At 35.7% G+C, this 21301-nt stretch overlaps 3 protein-coding genes across 5 annotated transcripts; all 3 read right to left on the bottom strand.

Moving 5' to 3' along the window:
• Positions 1 to 212: 212 nt before the first annotated feature.
• On the bottom strand, positions 213 to 1557 carry LOC106766006 (uncharacterized protein At4g06744-like). The gene has a single exon (XM_014650768.2). The coding sequence runs from the start codon at positions 1535 to 1537 to the stop codon at positions 317 to 319; it is 1221 nt and encodes a 406-aa protein (XP_014506254.1). The 5' UTR covers positions 1538 to 1557; the 3' UTR covers positions 213 to 316.
• A 4579-nt stretch (positions 1558 to 6136) lies between these two features.
• LOC106765369 (uncharacterized protein At4g06744) lies at positions 6137 to 7938 on the bottom strand. Its single transcript, XM_014649956.2, has one exon. The coding sequence runs from the start codon at positions 7714 to 7716 to the stop codon at positions 6367 to 6369; it is 1350 nt and encodes a 449-aa protein (XP_014505442.1). The 5' UTR covers positions 7717 to 7938; the 3' UTR covers positions 6137 to 6366.
• An 8279-nt stretch (positions 7939 to 16217) lies between these two features.
• LOC106768920 (filament-like plant protein 7) lies at positions 16218 to 21301 on the bottom strand. 3 transcript variants are annotated; one of them, XM_022783059.1, is made up of 7 exons: positions 21133 to 21275; positions 20491 to 20578; positions 20143 to 20254; positions 19796 to 19943; positions 17448 to 19683; positions 17265 to 17325; positions 16218 to 16936 (listed from the first exon to the last, which is right to left on the bottom strand). In XM_022783059.1, exons 2-7 carry the CDS (start codon positions 20511 to 20513, stop codon positions 16448 to 16450), a joined length of 3069 nt encoding a protein of 1022 aa, XP_022638780.1. In that variant the 5' UTR covers positions 20514 to 20578; positions 21133 to 21275; the 3' UTR covers positions 16218 to 16447. The 3 variants fall into 3 exon arrangements, with proteins under 3 accessions (XP_022638780.1, XP_022638781.1, XP_014509795.1); XM_022783060.1 differs by lacking the exons at positions 20491 to 20578; positions 21133 to 21275 and adding an exon at positions 21282 to 21301; XM_014654309.2 differs by lacking the exon at positions 20491 to 20578.

Here is a 21301-nt window from a genome sequence, read left to right as displayed (position 1 = left end):
ACAAATTCAAGTATTTAGATTCCCTTGTAAAATTGAAATACTACAAAAGACAGAAACCAATAAACAACAAAGTCACAATCTATAAATCCAATCTATTCTTAGAAATCGATAAGTTCTTTTCTGGGTCGGAACCAGAAACCCTCCACACTGGTTTTCACAACTCTTTCAATTTAGCAGAAGAAAAAGTATGATAAGAGACGAGCAATATGATAAAAACGAAAATGTTGTAAAAATTTATTATAAATATAACTTACTTCATCCCATTACATTCTGTGAATCAAAGTATATACATCAGGAAACACTACACAATCCTGAGTTACAAAACCACTCTATTCCTGGAAATAGCAGAATATGAAAGCAAATGCCTCTTAGTTCTCTCTTGCGGTTTCGTCCAATGAATTTGACACGGTATGATATTAAACGATGCAGGGTTCGGACAAGACCTCGGAATCGAAAAAAACGCCATGCACTCTTTCGCTGATCTCTGATCCGGAAGACCAATAATACAGTTCTTCCTCACATCCAGAACCCCTCTTTGAATCAGCCTCTTGCATAAAGGTCCCACTTTCGTAAAATAATTGTAAGACAATGAAAGATTCGCCAAATTCCCCAACGCACACACCACTTCCGGAACCTGTCCATACAAAAGGTTCCTTGCCAGGTTCAGCTGCTCCACTTTCTTCAAGCACCCAAAGGACCAAGGTATTGGCCCAGTTAAGAGGTTCGCACCAACATCAAACAACGTCACGTTTCCCAAGAACCCGATGTCGTAGGGAAGACAACCCGTTAAAAGGTTGTTCAAAAGCAGCACTTCGATCAACGTGGACGAGGCTTTTCTAATGCTGCTGGGAATGGGCCCGGTGAATTTGTTGTTGGCCAACGTCAGATAAACGACGGGTGTGTCTCCTAGATTGTTGGGCAGTGTGAGCATGAAATTGTTGTTGTTGAGGAAAAGAACATCTAATGTCTGCATGAAAATCTGTGGGGGAACCGTGCCGGTGAAAAAGTTGTACCTAATATCCAAAAAGGATAAGGTGGGGATGTTGATGACCGACGTGGGGAATAACCCGGAGAACAAGTTGTTACTTAAATCAAGTTCGTATAGAAACTTGAGTCCCGCTATTTTTGGCGATATGGTGCCAGAAAATCTGTTACTGTTTGCATGGAAAAGAGCGAGGTCAGGGAGTTGATCGATGAAGCCATCGAGTGTTGGAGCAGTGAGTTGGAAACCATTGAAATCAATTGAAGCAATGGTTGTGGCAGTGAGGTTATCTGGTGGGTTGTCACAGTAGAAGCCTGTGTAGTTGCATATATCTGGACCAACCCATGTTGCTGTTATTCCCAAAGGATCTGAGGTTATTGTGTTCTTGAAGGCTTGAATAATGGGGAAGACCAGAGCGAGTCTTTGGTCTATGAAGTTTAAAATGTCAGGGATTAGTGGGATTGAATCCGATAGTGGTGATGGGGTTTCAAGGATTTGGCAACCTACTAAGAGAAGACAAAGAAAAAATGTTAAGGTGCGGAGTGTTGAAATCATGCTTTTGATTTCTGAGGGAAGGTATTGGTTAGTGATTTATAGTGGTCGATGAATTATTCTTTGGTGGCATAATGAAATGATTTGCATGTTTTTGTTTTCTTGATAGTGGCTGGTGGGTGTTAGTCAGAAGGTTTGGTGCACATTTCGCACTCGGAAAGAGGTCAAGCCCACCAAGAACTTGTGCTTGGAAAATTTGGTAAGGTGTCATTATGCGCGTACCACCGACTTCAAAATGGAGCACATTTTGTGGCTTTTGAACTTTCTAATGGAACAAACACTTTATCAGTTTTATGCATTGTAAACAACTTAATTATTAGAGCCACTTCTAACTTAAATGGATATGCATCAGTTACCTCCTTTTTGCTGTATAATTTATTCATAGCAACTAAGTGCAAAAACGTGATTAGATCTTTCTGCAATCCTTCCCCACAAATCAGTGATCCTTTCTTCAATTCACCATATTTTCGATCCAAAAATAATAATAATAATAATAATAATAATAATAATAATAATAATGACCAGTTTACCATACATGGCCGTTCATTAAATTACAAGAAAGAGTCACCATAAAAGTGAAACCAAGATGATCACGGGTTGTCACAATGAGTCTCACTCAACAGTCCGAGAATACCAGAAAACTACATTACAAATGCGTAAAATCCTTAAAGACCCAAACCTCGCTTCTCTTCATCTCTCTCACTTTCTCTCTTGCAGCAAAACCCTAGCATGATGGTTCTTCTTTTGCAGAATCAAGCATTCGAGAAATGACCCCTTGCAAAGGCGGCATCAACCTCACCCAATGAAACACACCGTTTCACTAAAGGTTCAGCCCAATCCAAAACCAAACCAAAAATGCTTCAACTGACCAAAATCAGCCCAATGTGCTTCATGTTGACCAAGTTTAAGTCTAATTATCCAAGGGCCTTTTTGCAATTAAAATCAATTATGAATTAAGGTCCATTAGCAAATAAAAGAAGGGTTATTGAACAATTAAAAGGAATTAAAACATATTTAAGCAAATAGTCAAGAAAAAGATTTCTATTCAAAATTCAGAAAAATATAAATTTTCTAATTATTTAAAAACATTAAAAAATACTCCTAAAAATCTATATTTAACTAGAATTTTACAAAGTTACAAATTTAAAGAAAAATCCTAAAACTAGTCTAATTTTAAACAATTAAATAATAAAATGATCTATCCTAGAATCCTAAATACAGGAAAGAATGCAAAATTGGAGAGTTATCAAAGTCACATGCGGATTTCGAGTGAACATCAAGAAAGGATAAATACTTAAAGAAACCAAGATTTGGGGGGTTGTTTTGCACTTTTATTTGTTATTTGGTATCACGAAACCTTTGTGTTCTTGTAACTTTTTTGGTTTCATTTGCTATTTGCTTGGTGTCTTGGGAAAATGTCTTTGATACAATCCCACACTAGCAAAAAATTGCATTTTTAACTTGCACATTATGCTTCGGTTCCAGAAAAATTGAAACGTATCAAAACACGATGGCAGTTTCGTAATTTTCATAACATTATATGCCTCGGTTGTCAAGCAACTGATGCCTAAAGAGCATACTGCCTCGGTTGGCAGGGTGAACCGAGGCATAAACCCCCCATAATAGAGATATTGTCTCGGTTGGTAGAATGAACCAAGGCATGCCTTCCCCAAATGTAAACCCAGCCAAGGCATATAACCCACAAATGTCTCATTCTTCAAGCCAGGAAAACATAGCTTTTAGGTAGCGAATGAGGAAATTCTTCCCCAAATGTCTCATTCTCAATAACCAGCGCAAGGTTGGCTAGGGAAACCCACACATTTTTTCCCAATTTCAATGTCTCATGCGAGAGGTTGGCTAGGGAAGCACTTCTCCTCTTCTTCTTTTTCTCATGAACAAGATCGACGACGACATTGCGATGGCAGCGAGAAAGCAATGACGATGCTGCGATGGCGGTGAGAGCGCAACGATGGTACGACAAGGGTGTAGGAGGTGGAGCAACAATGGTGCGACTCAAGGTGGTGTTCTTCCTTTCATTTTCGCAAGATCGGGAGGAAACTCTTTTCTCATGGCGTGGCGAGGACGTGGCGGCGGTGGCGTGGTGGCGGTTAGGCACTGGATCTACGTTTCACGACATTTCCTTCTCGACGACAAAGAGCTCCAGTGTCTTCGCAGTCAAGTGGAATCGCATTTACGATCTTGAGGTGTTGTCGAGTTAAGGTTTCTGGTGCCAGTGTTGAGTTTCTCTTCCTTGGGCTTTTGGTTCTGTTTCTTTGTAGGTGGATGGCGAAATGAATATTCTTCTCCTTCCTGATCCTCTAAGTTGGGAATTTTCATGTGTCTCAATGTTCATCTTTAGGTTGATGTTTGTGGTTTGGATTCGCCTCTTGGATTGGAGGTTTTGCTTCTTAGTTTTCTCTACGGCATCTGATTGCTCCCTAGGAAAGGTCTTGGGGTGGATGGTGATGATTGGGGTTGAAAATCTGGGTTGTTAGTGCAGGTTGGAGTTTGCCTAGAAAGAAATTGTGGTTAAGCGAGAACAAGCATTGTCAATGGGTTGTTGCCAAGAGGCTCGCAATTTGGACCTTTTTGGGTCTGTGAGATTAAAATTGGTTGGTCTGTGTAGAAAGGTATCAAACGCTGCGTCTGTGAGATTAAAAAAATTAAAAACACTATACTGCCTTGGTTGCCTGTGAACTGAGGCAGAATCCAAACCCTTTTGCCTCGGTTCATAATTGAGGCAAAAAGCCTATCCCTTTTTGTCTCGCCTGTATATGCATCGGTTGCGGAACCACTTTCTATAAGCGAAAACAATCGTTGTCGTTTCCCTTGGCTGCACTAATGTCATCTTCATTGCTAAAATAATAGTTTAGTTTTCACTCTTAGAAGTGAAGGTGTGTCAAGAGACTCCTAAGTGTCACTTGCATCTTCACATAGGGTCGCTAGTCTTTACTTTCTTTCATAGCATTTACATTTCTTTTACTTTCCTTTTATACATTGTCTTGTTTTTCTCTTAAGTCTCTGTGATATCTAGGTTGTTTGAATGCATCTTAGGTAAACTTTTCTTTTTGGTTTTAGGAGCATTCTTTGCATTTGCATTTGAAAAAGTTTTGAAAGGTTTTTACTTAAAAGCTTAGGTAAGGGTAATCTAAGAAAACTCTTGCTAGGAAGGACTTGAATTTTAAGCTTGTACATTGTGACTCACCTCTCCTTCTTGTGAGCTACTTGGAACATTCTTATTAAAGTGGTTTTCCACATGACAAGCTCTTAATGGAGAGTTTTCTTACCAAGGTAGGAGCATGTGTCATTTTCCAAGTAGAGAAACTTTTACTAAAGTGACTTTCTACATAGAACTCTAGGAGTGAAGAGTTTATCTAAAAGTTAGAGTGTCACATGTCAAGCTCTCCTTTACCATGGTAGGATTTTTAGGGTTTGGTACAAAATAACATTTTAGGGTTTTTTGGTCTACTTTGAAGACACATTCATCTATAAATAGACATGTCTCCTTCTTTGTAAAACCACTTTAAGATTTGTAATAAAATATTGTTAAATTATTGAGGCATGGACTTGTTTCTAAGTCATGGTTAGAGCATTCCATGAGATCCCTCTAACCGTTCATCTCTAGAGTTGACCTAACTTCTTTAAGAATACCATAACTATTTCCATTCCATCACTTAAACCTTCAAACCGAGAGCAAGCACCACCATCTTTATAGCTTTCATCCAATCTAGTTTAAGAGGAAACAATCAAACAATAATAAAAATACATTCTTCTTCTTGCAAAAGCACAACAATGTTAGCATAATAGTGACAACATAACATTTCTTTTAAAATTTCGTAAGTACTATTGTTCTTCTCCTTTCGCACACGGTTATAAAGGATTGAAAAAGCCTTATAAATATAAAAGCCAATTCAGAAACATGTGAATGGATACGATGTTAAAGAATAAGAAAAGAAAATGATGACAGTTCAAAAATTAATCATTATAGTGATACTATTATTAGAAAAAGGGCAAAAAGAAATTATTCTTGAATAAGTGATTTTTTTTTTCTTCCTTTAAGGTACCTACTAGTTAGCTACTATGGGTTTGTCCTTGGCACTTAATTATTAGTCACTAGCAAACAAGAATTCACCATAACTTTAATGGCATTATAGTATGAAAAAGATTCTTGTGCAGGAAGCAAATTGAAATGTTAAACAAACGTTGTATTTACTTGCACCCAAAACAAGAGATTAAGTTGTGATCGCGTCTCGTTTTCAAGTTAAGCCTTTTTTCTGTGGCGAAATGTTATAGTTCAACCTGGCGGCTAGATGGATGCATTAAGGTCTACGAAGTAAACGCTAGAAATCAATGTTCGAACAAAACCCTTATCTTCATCAATATATTAATGCATGGTGGTTCCTTTATAAAATACAAATTGACGAAGACATTTCACCCGAAGAAACTGACGTTGAGAGAAAGGAAGTAGGGAAGGGGCAAGGAAAAAAGAAAACAAAATTGTTGTCCCAAAAAGAGAGTCAGAGAAAGACATCACAGCTTTACATTAAGTCTCTGCTTTTAAAATTGTCCAAACAAACAAATTTCTATTAGAAGGTATACATGTTCTCATGCAAAGATAGTACAAATTTTATTCTATCACTTAGAAATTACATTTGAGTGACACCAAAGAAGCAATAGTCAAGAAGCCCAATTCAACCACAGTGCTTATTAATGGGCATACAGAATACAAAAACAACAGCTAATAGGAAAGAGAAATATACAAAAGACAAGACGTTCGTTGATAACATGAACTCCAACAAATAGTTCGCCACAACTACGAGATATCTCATCCGTCATAATCTCAAACGATGGGGTTTTAGAGTCTTGTAAGTCACCGGCGCAGAGGTTGGAACATTGGTTTCGGAACTGGGGTGTCCCCAGTGCGATTTACACGGCACTGTGTAGAAAGAACTCGGATTCGGACACGTCTTCTTCGTCTTGTAAAAATAATAGCATTCGGTGGGTGACCTTTGGTTTGGGAGCCCAGGAATGCAATTCTTTGAGACATCCAAAACCTTGGACTTGATCAAACTCCAGCAGGAAGGGCCAACCTCGTTGAAGTAATTGTCGGCCAAGGAGAGATTCCCATTGTTGCGGAGAGAAGGAATTTGACAAACGTTGTCGGGAACACAGCCGTAGAATTTGTTGTGCGCCAAATTCAGATACTGAATGCTCTTCAAGCACCCGAAGGAGAGAGGGATTGGACCGGTGAGCAAATTCTTACTCACATCAAAGACGACAGCTTTTTTAAGGTTTCCGATTTCAATGGGCAAGCAGCCGTCGAACTTGTTCCCGAGGAAGAGAACTTCGGTGAGGTTGGGTGCGTAACCGACGCTCTTGGGAATCGGGCCGGTGAGGTTGTTGTTGGCGAAAGTGAGGTAGCGGGCCGGCGTGGAGCCGAAATTCTGGGGGAGGCACTGTGTGAAGTGGTTGTTGTTGATGAAGATGACGTCGAGATCCTTCTGGAAAAGTTGGAAGGGAATTGGGCCGGTGAGTTCATTGAAACGGAGGTCGAGGAAGACTAGTTGGTTTGACTTAATGGCGTCGAGGGGAAACTGGCCTTTGACTTTGTTGTTACTGAGGTCGAGCTCGAAGAAGAAGGGGAAATTGGTGACATCGGTGGGGACAGAGCCGGCGAAGCCGTTGGAGTTGACGTGGAAGAATGTGAGCTCCGGTATTTGGTTCTCGCCTAAGAGAGATGAGAGGGGCAAAGCGCACCCGTTTTTACCCGTCACTCTTGCTCCGTTTAAGTCCACTCCTGCAACTGCTGTCTGTTTGTCCGTTGGATATGTAGCGCATCGTATCCCGTTGAAGTCACACGTATCAGTGCCGTCTACCCAATTTTGCGTGTAACAGTTTGGGTCATCGATGAGGTTTTTGAAATTGAGAAGCGCACGACGAGCTCTGTCTAAACGGTTAAGTTTGGGTGGGGGAGGAGGACATGGAGCTTCAGGGGAAGGAGCAGGGGAACCTCCGCCACCTATTATAATTTCTAGTGTTTCTCTTTTCTCTGTTTCCCCTAATGCTTCGCTCTCTGATTTTGCCACCACCTCTTGTGCTACTACTCCTTCTGAAAAGTAAAGCTGAAGTATGAGTGAACAGAGTAAAACAGAGGAGAAAATGGTTTTGGTTGTTCTTCCCATCTTGGTGATTGAGGAAGAAAGGAGGGTTTTGCAACTCCTTATATAGTCTCTTCTTGAAGATATTGCTAAGTCGGAGAAAAGTCAAGAGGCCAAGATATTCTGCACTCTCGTGAGAAGCTGTTAGGCTTTCTTTATCTAAGATGGACAATGATTTGTTCTATTCTGCTGAGTCGTCCACTTGACATGTTCTCTACCTTTTTTACCCAAATACTACCAAAACAAAAAGAAGAACAAGACAACCACCATACACTAAATTTTTCTTTGGAAATATTTCTTTATAATTTATGCTGTTTATATGAGTTTAAATGTGTATTTGCTAAAAACTATTCAATTGTTGGTTTCTTTTTAAATACTCTTTTTTTATTATTTTAAAGAAATGCCTTTGCTATCATATTCTTATTACATAATATGCATTTAGATATTCGCATATATACTTTACCTTATACCAAGTAGCGATATGAATTATTTAAAAAAATTTAGTTACAAAAACCAGGAAACAACTGAAATATTATTGAAGTAGTAAAACGGGTCAACCAATATATTAAATCTCAATTATGCAATGAATCCATACCATTACATTAACGGATAGCTAAATGCTATGTTAAATGTTAAAACTAAAAAATAATTTATTCACTAATTCTTTGATGATTAAGGTTAAAATTAATTTAAAGTTTAATTTATAAATCAAATATAATTTTATATTTATAAATTAGTTATTATTGTGATTAATTATTTTTTTTTATCTAAAATTGGTTTTTGTTTAAGAATTTTTTTTAGTGTTATTCATATATCATTACTCTCACCTCTTCTCTCTTTGCATCATATCAGTTATTAGAGTTTTTTTTTTATGCATTCCCTATGTACATCATTTTGTTTATTTAAGTTAGGCATGTTTGCATATGGTGAATATTAAATAATATTAGATAAGTATTGAAAGTGTAGTAAGTATTTTGAATTATATTTATTAAAATTAGTTGTGTAAGTAAAATTGTATCAAGTTCATCAACACTATCACCGTCATCTGTAAGACTATAAGACAAACATTTCTATAAAAATTGATCATTTCATAAAGCTTATAATTGTAAACGTGTCGTGTCATTTTCATAGTGACAATGTTGATTGTTATGTTCTATATTAGGGACGTAATGAGATGCTTTGATTTGGTGCCTTCAAGCTCTAATGTGTTGTACTCGCACTAAGGACTTTCTTCTCGCTCCTAATTGTCTTGAAGCTCTTTTAAGTTCTTCAGGTCAAGGAATAGAACGGTGGGGAAGGCATTGTGCACCAGATGTTTCATGCTTGAGTAAATGGTAAGACAAAATATGTGTATCTTTTTTTTTGTGAAAAATAAATTCTTGAAGATGATTAGTTTAAGACTTTAATATAGGATTGTAATATTTACTTAAAAATAAATAATATTTTTAAAATAGTGTAAATGTATAAATTTAAGGAAATAATAGTTATATTTATGTTAATATAAATAAGAGTTAAGAATATTTTTAGTTCCTTAAATTTTACTAAAAATTAAAACTAGTTTTTTTTCCAAAACTTTGACCAAACTAATTCCTAATTCAAGGTAATTTCAACTAATTCAAGACATTCCATCTAACTATCTATGTGACCTTATTTTTTATTTAGATAATAGGCTAACTAGTATTGAGTAGAGCCGTCAAAATGGGTCACAATCCGCGAGCTAACTCGGCCCGTCACGAGTTCGGGCCGGGTTGGGTTTGAAAAATACAACCCACTTACATGCGGGTCAGATTTCAACCCGGCTCATTTAGACTCGGTTCATGCGGGTTGAACCCGTGGTGAGCCGGGTAGGCCCACCAACCCACCTACCTAATTTTATTTTTTTAATTTATTATTTTATTTATGAAACCTTAAAAAATAAAATACTTTCTTCACTCATTGTGTATACCAAAAAAGTAACTTCTGATCTCACAAATCACTCTCACGGTACTTGCTCTCATTTGACGGTGCTCACTTCACTGAAATTCTTCAAGGAGCAGGTAAAACACCCTTTCTTTTTTCTTCTTTTTTCTCCACATTTTTGTTTTCTCACTTCTCTTTTTTTTTTCAAAAACCATATAATGACAAAAATAGGGGTTTGCGAATTTGTTTTTGAAGACATGGAATGATTTTTTCATATTGTGACATGCTTGTATCAGATTTTGTTCATTTTATTTAAATAATTTGAGTATATATTATTTGAACAAACTCTTTTTAATATCTTTGAATTTGGAAAATTATGTTACCGATTAAACTATTAATTTTTTGTTGATGTTGTTGAGTACTGGTTCTCTTTTTTTTTACTAATATTTTTTTATTGATTGTCGGAATTGTTCTGATATTAGAAAAATCTTTATTAGTGAATTTGGAGAAAACAAGAACAAGGGTCAAGGGTTACAACAAGAACAAAAAATGATGAATATATAAGAAACTTATTTGTATGTTTCTGAAAATTGTATAAATTTAAATTACAGAAAGTTTGTATTTTTTTTATTTTAAAAAAATGTAATTAAATGGGCTAGTGAGCCAACCCGTTTACCCACCAACCCGTGGTGGGTTGAGCCGGGTTGAAGTTTTTCTGGCTCGCTAATAAATGAGCCGGGTTGGGTTGGCTCACTAAGTGACCAACCCGTGGTGGGCCGGACCGGGTCGAGCCGGGTTACCCGTTTTGACAGCTCTAGTATTGAGTATCATTTAGAAGAAGAATATGATGACTCCTCTAGTGATGAATTCTAAAATACTTTTTCTTCATGATCAATAAAATTATGTTTATTGTCTCTAATCGTCTCTTTATCAATACTTTCCATATTAAGAAAAGAATTGAAGGACCATTTATATGTTTGGATGATTTCCTGATAAAGCTTTTTTATTGTAATTTAAATTGTAATAGCTTTAGTGATATGATCATACATAGGTCAAGAATGAAGAGTTTAAAAGAAGCATGAAAAGAAATAGCATAGGTTTTCTTAGGCTTGTATTTTGCATATTCTAGCTTCTAGTTTCTTTCTCTTAGATTGTTGTAAAGAAGCTTATATATTCTTCTTTTCTTTAAGGTGCAAGCAATGTGGGACTTCACATAGCCTGGACTTAAAAGAAATAAGAATAAATAAGCTCTTCTCCCTTTATTTGCTTGTATTGCAAGTTATCTCATGTATAGTTTTAGTTTGGCTTAAATCCTTAATTGGTTCCCATGTTAAGAGGGAATTTTCAGTTTAGTACCCGCTTTTAAAAGTGTATACATTGGGTCCCCATGTTTTGCAATTTGTGACAATTTAGTCCCTTTGAACCATCAATTTGGCTTGAAAATTGCAAGTGGACAAGTCATTTTGAGTTGCAGCATGTTTATTAACTGTTTGAACGTTTGGACATCTTCCAATTGTTGTTACAAACTTGTTTGAAGTGTCATTAATTCACTAAATTGATACAAATTGCAAAACATAGGGACCCACTGTATACACTTTTAAAAGCGGGTACTAAACTGAAAATTCCCTCTTAACATGGGGACCAATTAAGGATGGTTAAGTATATGTTTTAGTCCTCATATTTGTACCCAATGCTCAATTGGGTCCCCATGTTTATTTTTGTCCCAATTGCATCCTAATATTTGTTAATTTGAGGCAATAAAGCCCTCACCGTTAACTAGCCACTGACGTCGTTTGCATTGTGTTGATCTGTAATGGACATTTAGTTTTTAATTTAAGTAATTCCATTACGTGGAATTTTGATTTAAAAATAATACATTTAATTGACACATTTGTATAATATGTTTTTAAAGTGTTTTTATTTTAGTTAAGTTAGGGATTAGGGTGTCGTTATGAGCTAGGGATTTGGGTTACGTTAATTGTTGGTTCTTTTTTCAATGATCATCAAAAGCAACCAAACGACCCACTGAATCCTCCCACACACACAAACAAACACTCACAGATTCATTTCAATTCAACACTTTCACTTCTTGGAGTGCCAAAAGAAAAAGAAACCCTAACGTATTATTAAGAGAAAAAAAATACTCACTCACTCAGAACAAGCAAAGAAAAAAGAGAGAGAAAGAGATGAGCAGTCAACCAAAAAAGACACCCCATTTCGTTTTCACACACGCTCAACTGTGTCATCTATTAGATCTGCTTTTTCCCTCTCTTTTTCCCACTCACAAAGCTGTGATTTTTATACCGTAAACATATACTCGACTCTGCATTCTGAAATGGGTAGTGCATAGGGTAAGTAAAGGTAAATGGGCATTTGTCATTCTTTGTGGGTGCCGATGGGTTGAAGAAGAGCAACAAGAAGAAGAAGAAGACTAAGAAGATGTCAGAAATGCGGGTGTCTGAGCTTCACTTGAAAAAGGAACTCACCCAAATACGCAAGGCTGCTCGAGTTCTCAGAGATCTTGACACCACATCTTCGTGGAAGTCACCGCTCAGTTCATCAAGATCCGTGGCTGCATGGAACAGAGACAGTGGAAGTAGAAGGTTCAACACCAACTCTCAACTTGCCAACAATGACAAAGAGAAAGAGAAGGAGAGGGAGAAAAAGGTGTTCTTGTACAATTGGAAGAACTACAAATCTTCGAGTGAGAAATACAACGAGGAAGAACGACACCCTAATCCCCAACTTAACTAAAATAAAAACACTTTAAAAACATATTATACAAATATACGTGTCAATTAAATGTATTATTTTTAAATCAAAATTCCATGTAATGGAATTACTTAAATTAAAAACTAAATGTCCATTACAGATCAACATAGTGCAAACGGCGTCAGTGGCTAGTTAACGGTGAGGGCTTTATTGCCTCAAATTAATAAATATTAGGACGCAATTGTGACAAAAAAAAAACATGGGGACCTAATTGAGAATTGGATACAAATATGAGGACTAAAACATATATTTAACCATTAAGGATTTAAGCCTTTTAGTTTTGTAGAATTAAGAGATGTGGGACTTAAAGCAACCTTGAGAGCTGTTGTCCAGACTTGTAGGCCTCCAAGTCCCAAATCCTTTAGTTTTCTCCACCTACTTCATCTCTTAGTGCTATATAAGCAACCTAAGATTTCCTTTGTACATACACCAACACCTTCAAAATTGAATATAAAGAGTGTTTTGCATTCAATTGCATTACTTTTTTGAGATAGAAGTTATGTCTTTTAGTCTAATTTTGGGTCTTATCTTGTGAACAACAAGTGGCGATCCTCCTTGGCATTTATCTCAGATACTTTCAAGTGGCATGTCTTCTAATTCATAAGTTTTCTCTTCTTTCTCTCTTACATTTTTAGTCTTTTAAATCCATTTCTTAATTTTTCTTGTTTAGTTCTTAGGCTTATTTCTATTTAGGCATGTTGTTCCATATCATTTAGTCATTTGAAATGTAATCTTAAAGTCTTGTATTTTCCCTTTTAGTTTAGAAAGTTTACTAGAATAATCGATTATCACTTAGGATAATCGATTATCCCTAAGAAGCAAAAATTATCAAGGTTTGCATATAATTGATTATCACTTGGGATAATTGATTATCGCAGAGAAAATCCTTTTATAACGGTTTGGGATAATCGATTATCATTTGAGATAATCGATTATCACTAGCAGTTGCGAGCTAACTTTGAAGATTCTTACCTAGCTCAAACCTTGGCCTATAAATAGTTTGTTTCAAAATTCTTTAAGGGTTACTTAAATTGTTATAGAGCAAGAGTATTGGATGGAAAAACTCTTGGAAAGCTTGAGGTTTCGATGCTTGTAGAAGGAAGAGCTCTTACTTAGTGTGTCTAAGTTTCTGGTGCTTATCTACCAAGCAAAATCAAGTTGTTCATTCTTTTAAGTGTTAAAAGAAGGTGTTGGTCATCTCTTATATATTAAGAGAGGTGTTTTCTAATCTCGTCTTTATTTCTCTATTGTAAAGTGTTACTCATTTCTCTAGTGGTGTTGGTAAAGAAGAAAGATGGGAGCTCAAGGTTGTGTGTAAATTATCGACAACTAAATAAGGTTACTATCAAAAACTGAGGATTGGTGAATAAACATATTACATCTTTAATTCCTTAGTTTGTTTTGTTTTTTTTTTCATCTATTTTAGCACCATTCCTTATGACTTTCCTTTTGAGTGCCTACTTGAATTTGTTCCTTAATTATAATTTGTCATTTTCTTGGCTTTCCTTACGTCTTGTCTCCTCTATTTCCATTTGAGTTTAGCTTCCAAATTGTGTTTTGTTGCTTTCTTTCTTGACCTCTCGAGTGCTTGAAAACATCTTGTGGTTTGTGTTTCCTCTTTGGACATTAATTAATTTTGAAGGTAGCATCTTAGAGGTTGAAGGAAGACTATTAGAGAAAGCCTCTTTGGACTTGGAAAATATAGGATATACACGGTTTTTGGGAGAGAAACACAAGGAGAGGACAAACACTTCAAGAGGAAAACAATCAAGACCAATTATGCTTTGTTTCTTGTTGCTTTATATCACAAAATTTTGTGTAATTTTTTTGTTTCATTTGATTTGTAATTTTGGTTCAATTGTTCTTTGCTTGGTGATTTCGGGGTCGCACTCGATTCAAATTGAATTATGCAAATTAAATGCAGTATACTAGGCAATGACTCCTAGGTCCTCTCTCAAGGACCAATTTTGGTTCCGCCAAAGGATCAAACATGTAGTGGGAGGGGTTTTGTGAGCAGACTTACGAATTCAAGACATAAATTAAAGAAAAACTGAAACGCAAATTAAAGATAGGTTGACCATTAGTTCAATTGCAATGCTTCCAATCCTTGATTAGCAATAATTATCCTCTCTTATCACCCCTAATCCAACACGAATTAACCAACTAAGCAAAGATTAAAACAACTTTCATAAAAGTAAATTAAGCAAAAGCAATACACCCATTTAATCATGTATGCACTAACACAGATTAAGTAAATGCGGTTTTAATCAACTAAGCAAAGATTAATTGCACACGAATTGGATCACTAAGCGTGAACCCAACTTGTGACGCACAAAACAGATTATATATGGTGCAAGGAAAGATTAGTAGAATCACAATGAATGAGCAATAATCTCATGGAAACGTTGCAATGTCACTAATCACCAACCTAACAGGTTCAAGCTTCCATTAAAACAAAATGCATAACAGAAAATTGAATTCTAATCATCAAAACGAGAATGGAATGAACTAGAAATGAAATGATTAAGCAAGAACAGGAAAACAAAATAGAAACATCAACACAACACAGGCAAACGAAACTTGTACAAAAATGAAATTGGAAACGAAAGTGCAGTGGTAAGAACAATAGTAAGACAGTAAAACGAAATTCAAATTAAACTTGAAACGAATTCAGAAACAAAAGAGAGAAAACGAAAAAACCTAAACCCTAGCAGCCTCATCACATCCTAAAACAGAATAAGGGAGAGTTTCTATGTTTTCGAAGCTAATAACAAAAGTGTGGCTTATTGGGCACTCAACCCTAGGCCAGCCAAGTCTGATTTGAAAACGGTTCTCTCTAAATCTGACCCAAACTGGGCCTAAAGTCAAAGTCAAAATCTGGCCCTAAGTTGCAAAAATAAAATTATAAATGAAAATAAAAACAAATGTTGATGTGGACAATAGAAAATGATGTGGGAGGTTCTTAAAGTCCTAATTATAATTTCAAAGTTTGTCCTGAAAATAATAATGGGAATAATTAAACTCAGATAATTCTAATTAACTAAAATATGAATTACTTATCAAATTAAGCCCAAATAACAAAAATGAGAAAATAATGTACAGTTAAGCATAATTTACTAATTAAAATCAGTGCAGAAAACTAAGTGAATAGGACAAAATAATTATTCATCACTTGGTGTCTTGCTAAAAATGTCTTTGGTACAATCTCATCTCCGTAGCTAACTTGTTCTCACACCACTCCCGTAGTCGAACCCTCCTTCTCCCTTAGTGGAGTCATGTTTCTCCCTCGCTCTTCTGCACTCAAACCCTATTTTTCCCTCACTCGAACCATCATTTTGTGTCATTAGAACCCTCCCTCATAATGGAGTCATCATTAATCTTATAATTTCATAATTTCACAATTTCACAATTTTACAATTTCACAATTTCATAATGTTTTAATTTTTTAATTTATTAATGTTTTAATTGTATAATTTTATAATTTTATAAGTTTATAATTTTTTAATTGTGTAATTTTATAATTTTGTATTTTTATAACTTTATAATTTTATAGTTTTTTAATTTTATAATTGTATAATTTATAATTCTAATTTTGTAATCTTATAATATTGTAATATTATTAAAAAAATTCTCTTAATATTTATAAAATAATAAATTATAAAATTATAGATTTTAAAATTTAAAACTAATAAAATGATGAAACCGACTGTAACAATTACCTCATACACTAAAAAGGTTTTATTAAAAATCTAACAGAAGGTATTTATTTTAAAAATATAATCTTTTATTAAATCAAAATTTGTTAAATTCAATCCGAAGGTTTCCAAATTTATAAAATGCAAAGTTATTAAGCCTTAAAAAGAAAGGAATATCATATTTTAATAAAAGCAAACAGAAAACATTCCAAACATGAATGGCTTAACCTCAAATGGCAATGAATATGTACATCAGCTATATTTACATTACCAAACCTTTGTTCTCAGTCTTTCGGTTTCAACTCCCGACCTCAATCATCTCAAATCAAATAAGCCATTGCAAACTGATAAAACATGTTGCATTAGAATCTATACAAGATCCTTCTTAGTCATGCTTTGGCTAATAACTTGGTTCCCTTAGTCCTCCCTTTGTTTCGTCTTGACATCAGCTTTCTCAGGAAACCAAAGCCTACTTGTTTTTTACCTGGCACAATTGCCATTGATCCTGTGCCTTTGCTTCTATCATTTTTCTCTTCAGAATTAACTAAGTCATCAGAACTTTGCAGAGATTTTTCGGTTTCAGATTGAAGAATGGGTGGCATTTGGGCATCTTTTTCTCTTCCAGTTTCTTCAGTTTGGAAAGACTTACGGATAATTCCTTTAGCTTCATCCTCAGCTTGCATTTGATTGCGTAGAGAGGATCGTTTGATCAAGTTCTTCTTCTGGGTTGGATTGGCCACAGTACTAGTTGTGGAGACAACCTTGTCAAAAAGTGGTACTTCACTAGATGAAGCAAGTGCCTTCAGTTGTTTCCCGAGGTTCAAGATGGTTTCTTGACACTCTGCCAACTTTGATGAAGCTGTTGTGATCTCCCAGCCCTGAATTACATATTTATTTTGTAGATTTATTTGAGTGTTTAGTTCAAAAGAAAATGCACGTAATGTTGATAGATTTGACTCTCCATAAATGAACATGAGTACAAGAATTGATCTCTGTTGTTTATGAATGAATCATGAGTTGAGGTTTCCAACCTATCCCTTATTTCTTACAGATATGCATGAGTTATTCATTTCTGATTCAAATTGATAAATGATAATGCAAATGGTATACATGCCCTTGCAACATACAGAACCCACCAGAATCAATGATAACAGTGCCTAGTCATACATGATACATCTACAATTATCTTGGCTTTGAACTACTTACAGTTTGGTATATCTTTTCTACTTCGTATCTGCCATATGTTGGAGATTCCTTCTTTGCAATGCTGTAATATTTTTTCATTTTCTCAAAGTCAGAATGTTAGATTCAATGTGCATGGCTAAAGAAAATTGTAGTAGGACTGGAAATCATAAAACTTATAAGAGAGGAAAAGAATAGAATCTTTACCTCTCCAATTGGAGTTGAAGTTCTAGACACGTCGCTTCTAATTCCTCACAGGAGTTATTTTTATCCTCTAATTCAACTTCTAAGGACGAAAATTTTTGGAAAATGTCATTTAACTTAACCTGAGCCATTGTAAGCTGTGTATCAAGGTCTTCATTTATTATCTTTTGTTTCTCAATCTGATCTTTCAGTGTCTCTATTTCAGATTCTAAACCTTTGATGTTATTCTGTGCTCCGTGATATTGTTTTGTCAAGTTCTGACTCTCATCTGTTACTGACAGCAGCTTTTCTTCCAAGTCTTTCTTCGCAGATTTTGCATTCCTCAAATCATCTTTTAACTTCCTAATGTCTTCAAGGAGATCACACTGACTATTCTTTGTGTTGAAGAGCTCACACTGATCTTCTTGATATGCATATGAGGCTGATTGAGAAGCCTGTTCATCTTCATCATCTATTTTATTTTCATTTTGTGATAAATGGCTGCTAAAATGCTTCTTGATCCTATCCCTTGCAATTGCAGCATTTGTGGAGGTGGCACAGTTATTAAAGCTCCAGTCCAAAGCAAATGCTACTTCCTCAGTGAAATTTTCAAAATCAGCTCTCCCTGTTAACAAATCCTTGCAGGTGTGAACAAGTTGGTGCAGGAGAGGATTTAAGTCTGTTACCTTCCATTGGAAAACATGAACAAAATAGTCTTTGGGTGTTGATGACTGGGATGTGTCTGAATGCTTATTCTCCCCCAAACAATCTAAACAATTGTTGCACATAAATGGCTTGGGAGCAATACCTTCAATGAGGTTGATAATCCTGTGGATTGACTTTCTCAAATTAGAACTTAAGTGTTGCCTGCTTTTTGCTTCTGTGTCAGGTTTACAAGTTGGGTGATTCATGCAATCCAAAGCAATTTTTATGTCATCAAACAGTTCATGAAGACCTCGTTTTGATATGTTTTTCTCCTCTAAGATTGCATTCAAAACAATCTGAAGCCAGTCAAATGATGTTTTAGTTGTATGTTTGAATTGTATCTCCTTTTTCCTCTCACTGAATCCAAGAAGATCTTGTTCAACTGGCACTAGCTCCCTACCACTTGTATCAGAGAAGCATCTTCTTTTAGGTGTATCAATAGAAACTATAGCTCGTTTTTCCATCTCAACAAAGTCATCCATGAAACTCATGTCTGAAACTTCAGTGGGTTTACTACTCTTACGAACTTTAGCCTCTGAAGTTCTTAACTGTTCAAGTTCTGAAATAAGAGCATTCGCCCAGGATCCAGAAGAGATAGCCTCATCATCACTATAAATGTCACAATTCGACATCAAAGGAAGTTCATTTGATGTGGGATAACACCTAGCTAGCTCCATCCACTTCTGATTTTCAGAAACCTTTCTAAGTAGAATCTCAGCCTGCGATAATCTGGAAGCTGTTTCAGCATACATTAGCCTAGAAGATTCCAGTTCAGAATTTTTCTTGGTTAAAATTCTTTTGAGAGCCTTGTTCTCCTCATCCAGATCTTGCAAGCGTCTGATCATTAAGGCCAAACTTTTCTCAGATACATCAGAAGAGTTTCCAAAATCATTGCTTTTGTTGATCAATTCCCTGTTGGAATTGGACTTTCTTCTTCTCATCATTCCAACTTCATTCTTCATATTCACCATACCAGCAGAACCAGGTGGTCTTTTTTGTAGCATAAGACGGAGTTTTTGACACTCGGCTTCTAACTTGGACACTTTCTGAGAACAGTCAAGGTACTGTTTATGAGAGGCATCTGCATACTGACGGCTATAATCAGTCTCCTCTTTCCGGATCTCAAGTTCCTTCTCCAGAACGTGAAACTCGTATCTTAGAAAAGAATTTTCCTTTTCTGTGGTGTCTAATCTAGTCATCAGTGTACTAAACTCAGCATCTGCTTCTTGCTTACATTTTACTAGGTCCCCAATTGATTTTTCCTTGGTTAGCAAGGCATTAGTAAGATGAGAATTCTCGGCAGTTAGGTCATCTATCCTTTTACTTGTTATCCTCAACTTCTCTTCCAATTCTTTCTGAATCTTCTCATCTTCTATTGCTATCTTTAGAATGGCACCATTCAACTTTTTCTCTTTTTCTTCTTGAACACAGCTTGGTGGCTGCAAAGGTTCCTTCAATGTTGCATCTGCAGGAGAAACAGTCACAGAAGACGCTTTTTCATCCAAGTCTTCAGCACATTTTACTTCCTGTTTTGTCTTGTCCATACCTATTTTTTCTGTCAAAAGATTTGAAAGATCAGAATCAAAAATTGGAAGATGAGAGCATAAGCAGAAAAAACTCATTAATGGTGGGAAAAGAAGGTGGAGGAAAATGTGACAATAAGTTACCTCTCATTTCCTGTTGAGACTTTTGGTCATGTTTTGCTGAAGGGTCATCTCTAGAATGAGAATCAAGAAGGACTGTTGCCAACTTCTCATTTAGACTCATTGATGATCCTTCGGATCCAGATTCTTTAGTTACTGGGAGTTTGTGTACCTGAAAAAATATATTACTGTGTCAGATCAAGAATTCTTTGTATAAATTCAGATCCAGTATCAACACTTTGCAAAACTAAGCAGGTAGAAATATAACCGCTTTCTGATGATAGGCAGAAAACTAGAAAACAAGAGAATAGATAGATAACCGAACGAGGAAAACAGACAGCAACATACAAAAGTGAGTAAACTTTGAGTACCTCTTCTTCGATAGGTCTAGAAGGACTGACATCTTTGTCCTCAGCAAAGATTGTTTTCTCCATAGACTTTTTCCTCCAAAGCCATGGCTTGTGGTTCATGATTTCAGGTACTCTTCACGAACCAAGAGAAAATTTTCATGCTATTGAATGGTAACAATCAATAAAGCTAATTTCTTTTCCTACACTAGTTTCTCTATCTGGTCCTAAAAGTTTCAATACAACAGAAAAAAAGAAAAAGACTGAAGCAAAGAAATACAGGTTCAGGTTACAAATTCAAGTTCATTCCACTCATTAAAATAATTGGAAGTAAGCGAGAAAACTCCATTATTGATGAACAGTTTTACTGACATCTTATCAATCATTTGAAGCATTGTGAAAGCTCATCCTTTATGGCTAACCTTTTGACCGGATGAAGCGGAAATTAGCTTTGAATTGCCTAAAGTAAAAACTCAACATTGTTAAGACTTCAGAGAGTAAAAAGACGTGCTTAAATCTAATTGAATGGGATCCTAAATATATTTGAAGTACTTTATCAACAAGCACACTTCACTGATCTTCGTTCTGTTAATATTCCGAAAACAAGAAGACCCACCAATAAAATCCGGTACTCAATACCCATTCCTTTTTTTGTGTTCTTGGTGAAATTCAAAACTCGGTTAACAATGCTGAACTATTGAACATGAATGAAGAATCGAGAAAATATATAAACATGGAAACAGAAAAATCTCAAATAAAATCTGCGTAAGAGGGATAAACATTTAACATGGCAACATTAATTAGTGTGTCTTTCCAAACAGTCAAAAGAATGCTCTTAAAATGGTAATCATACCCAGTGTTCATGGCAGATGCAAACAGTGTATAAGTCTAAAAAGAAGCAGACAACATATTAAGATATATAATGACGACATTTGAAATGGAAGAAAAAAAGGTCAAAAGACAAGTACACTAATTGGAAAAGTTCATAATGCCAACTGCTAAAACAGCTCCTACCTGACAGAACTTAGCACGAACAAGACTTAATAAAAGAAAGGCACTCTTAAAACTCCAACTAGCTACCAATGGACGTTGGAGGTGAATGAAAAACAAGAGGCAGATAAGTTATCAGAAAAATCCCAACGGGTATGTCATAGGATGCTTACCCTTTCCACCGACACCTACG

The sequence above is a fragment of the Vigna radiata genome, chromosome 7 (assembly GCF_000741045.1).
Source record: "Vigna radiata var. radiata cultivar VC1973A chromosome 7, Vradiata_ver6, whole genome shotgun sequence".
In the NCBI taxonomy this organism is placed as follows: Eukaryota; Viridiplantae; Streptophyta; class Magnoliopsida; order Fabales; family Fabaceae; genus Vigna; species Vigna radiata.
The sequence above is the reverse complement of the archived record's forward strand: the minus strand, read 5'-3'. Positions and strand labels throughout refer to the sequence as shown.

What these genes read in the sequence shown, in the direction of transcription:
- LOC106766006 (XM_014650768.2), bottom strand. Translation starts at nt 1,537, where the DNA reads ATGATTTCAACACTCCGCACCTTAACATTTTTTCTTTGTCTTCTCTTA.
- LOC106765369 (XM_014649956.2), bottom strand. Translation starts at nt 7,716, where the DNA reads ATGGGAAGAACAACCAAAACCATTTTCTCCTCTGTTTTACTCTGTTCA.
- LOC106768920 (XM_022783059.1), bottom strand. Translation starts at nt 20,513, where the DNA reads ATGCTTCAAATGATTGATAAGAT. An exon ending in CTTCAACTCCAATTGGAGAG is followed by an intron (nt 17,326 to 17,447) that starts GTAAAGATTCTA and finishes AAAATATTACAG; the next exon opens with CATTGCAAAGAAGGAATCTC. An exon ending in TAGAAAAGATATACCAAACT is followed by an intron (nt 16,937 to 17,264) that starts GTAAGTAGTTCA and finishes TATGTAATTCAG; the next exon opens with GGCTGGGAGATCACAACAGC.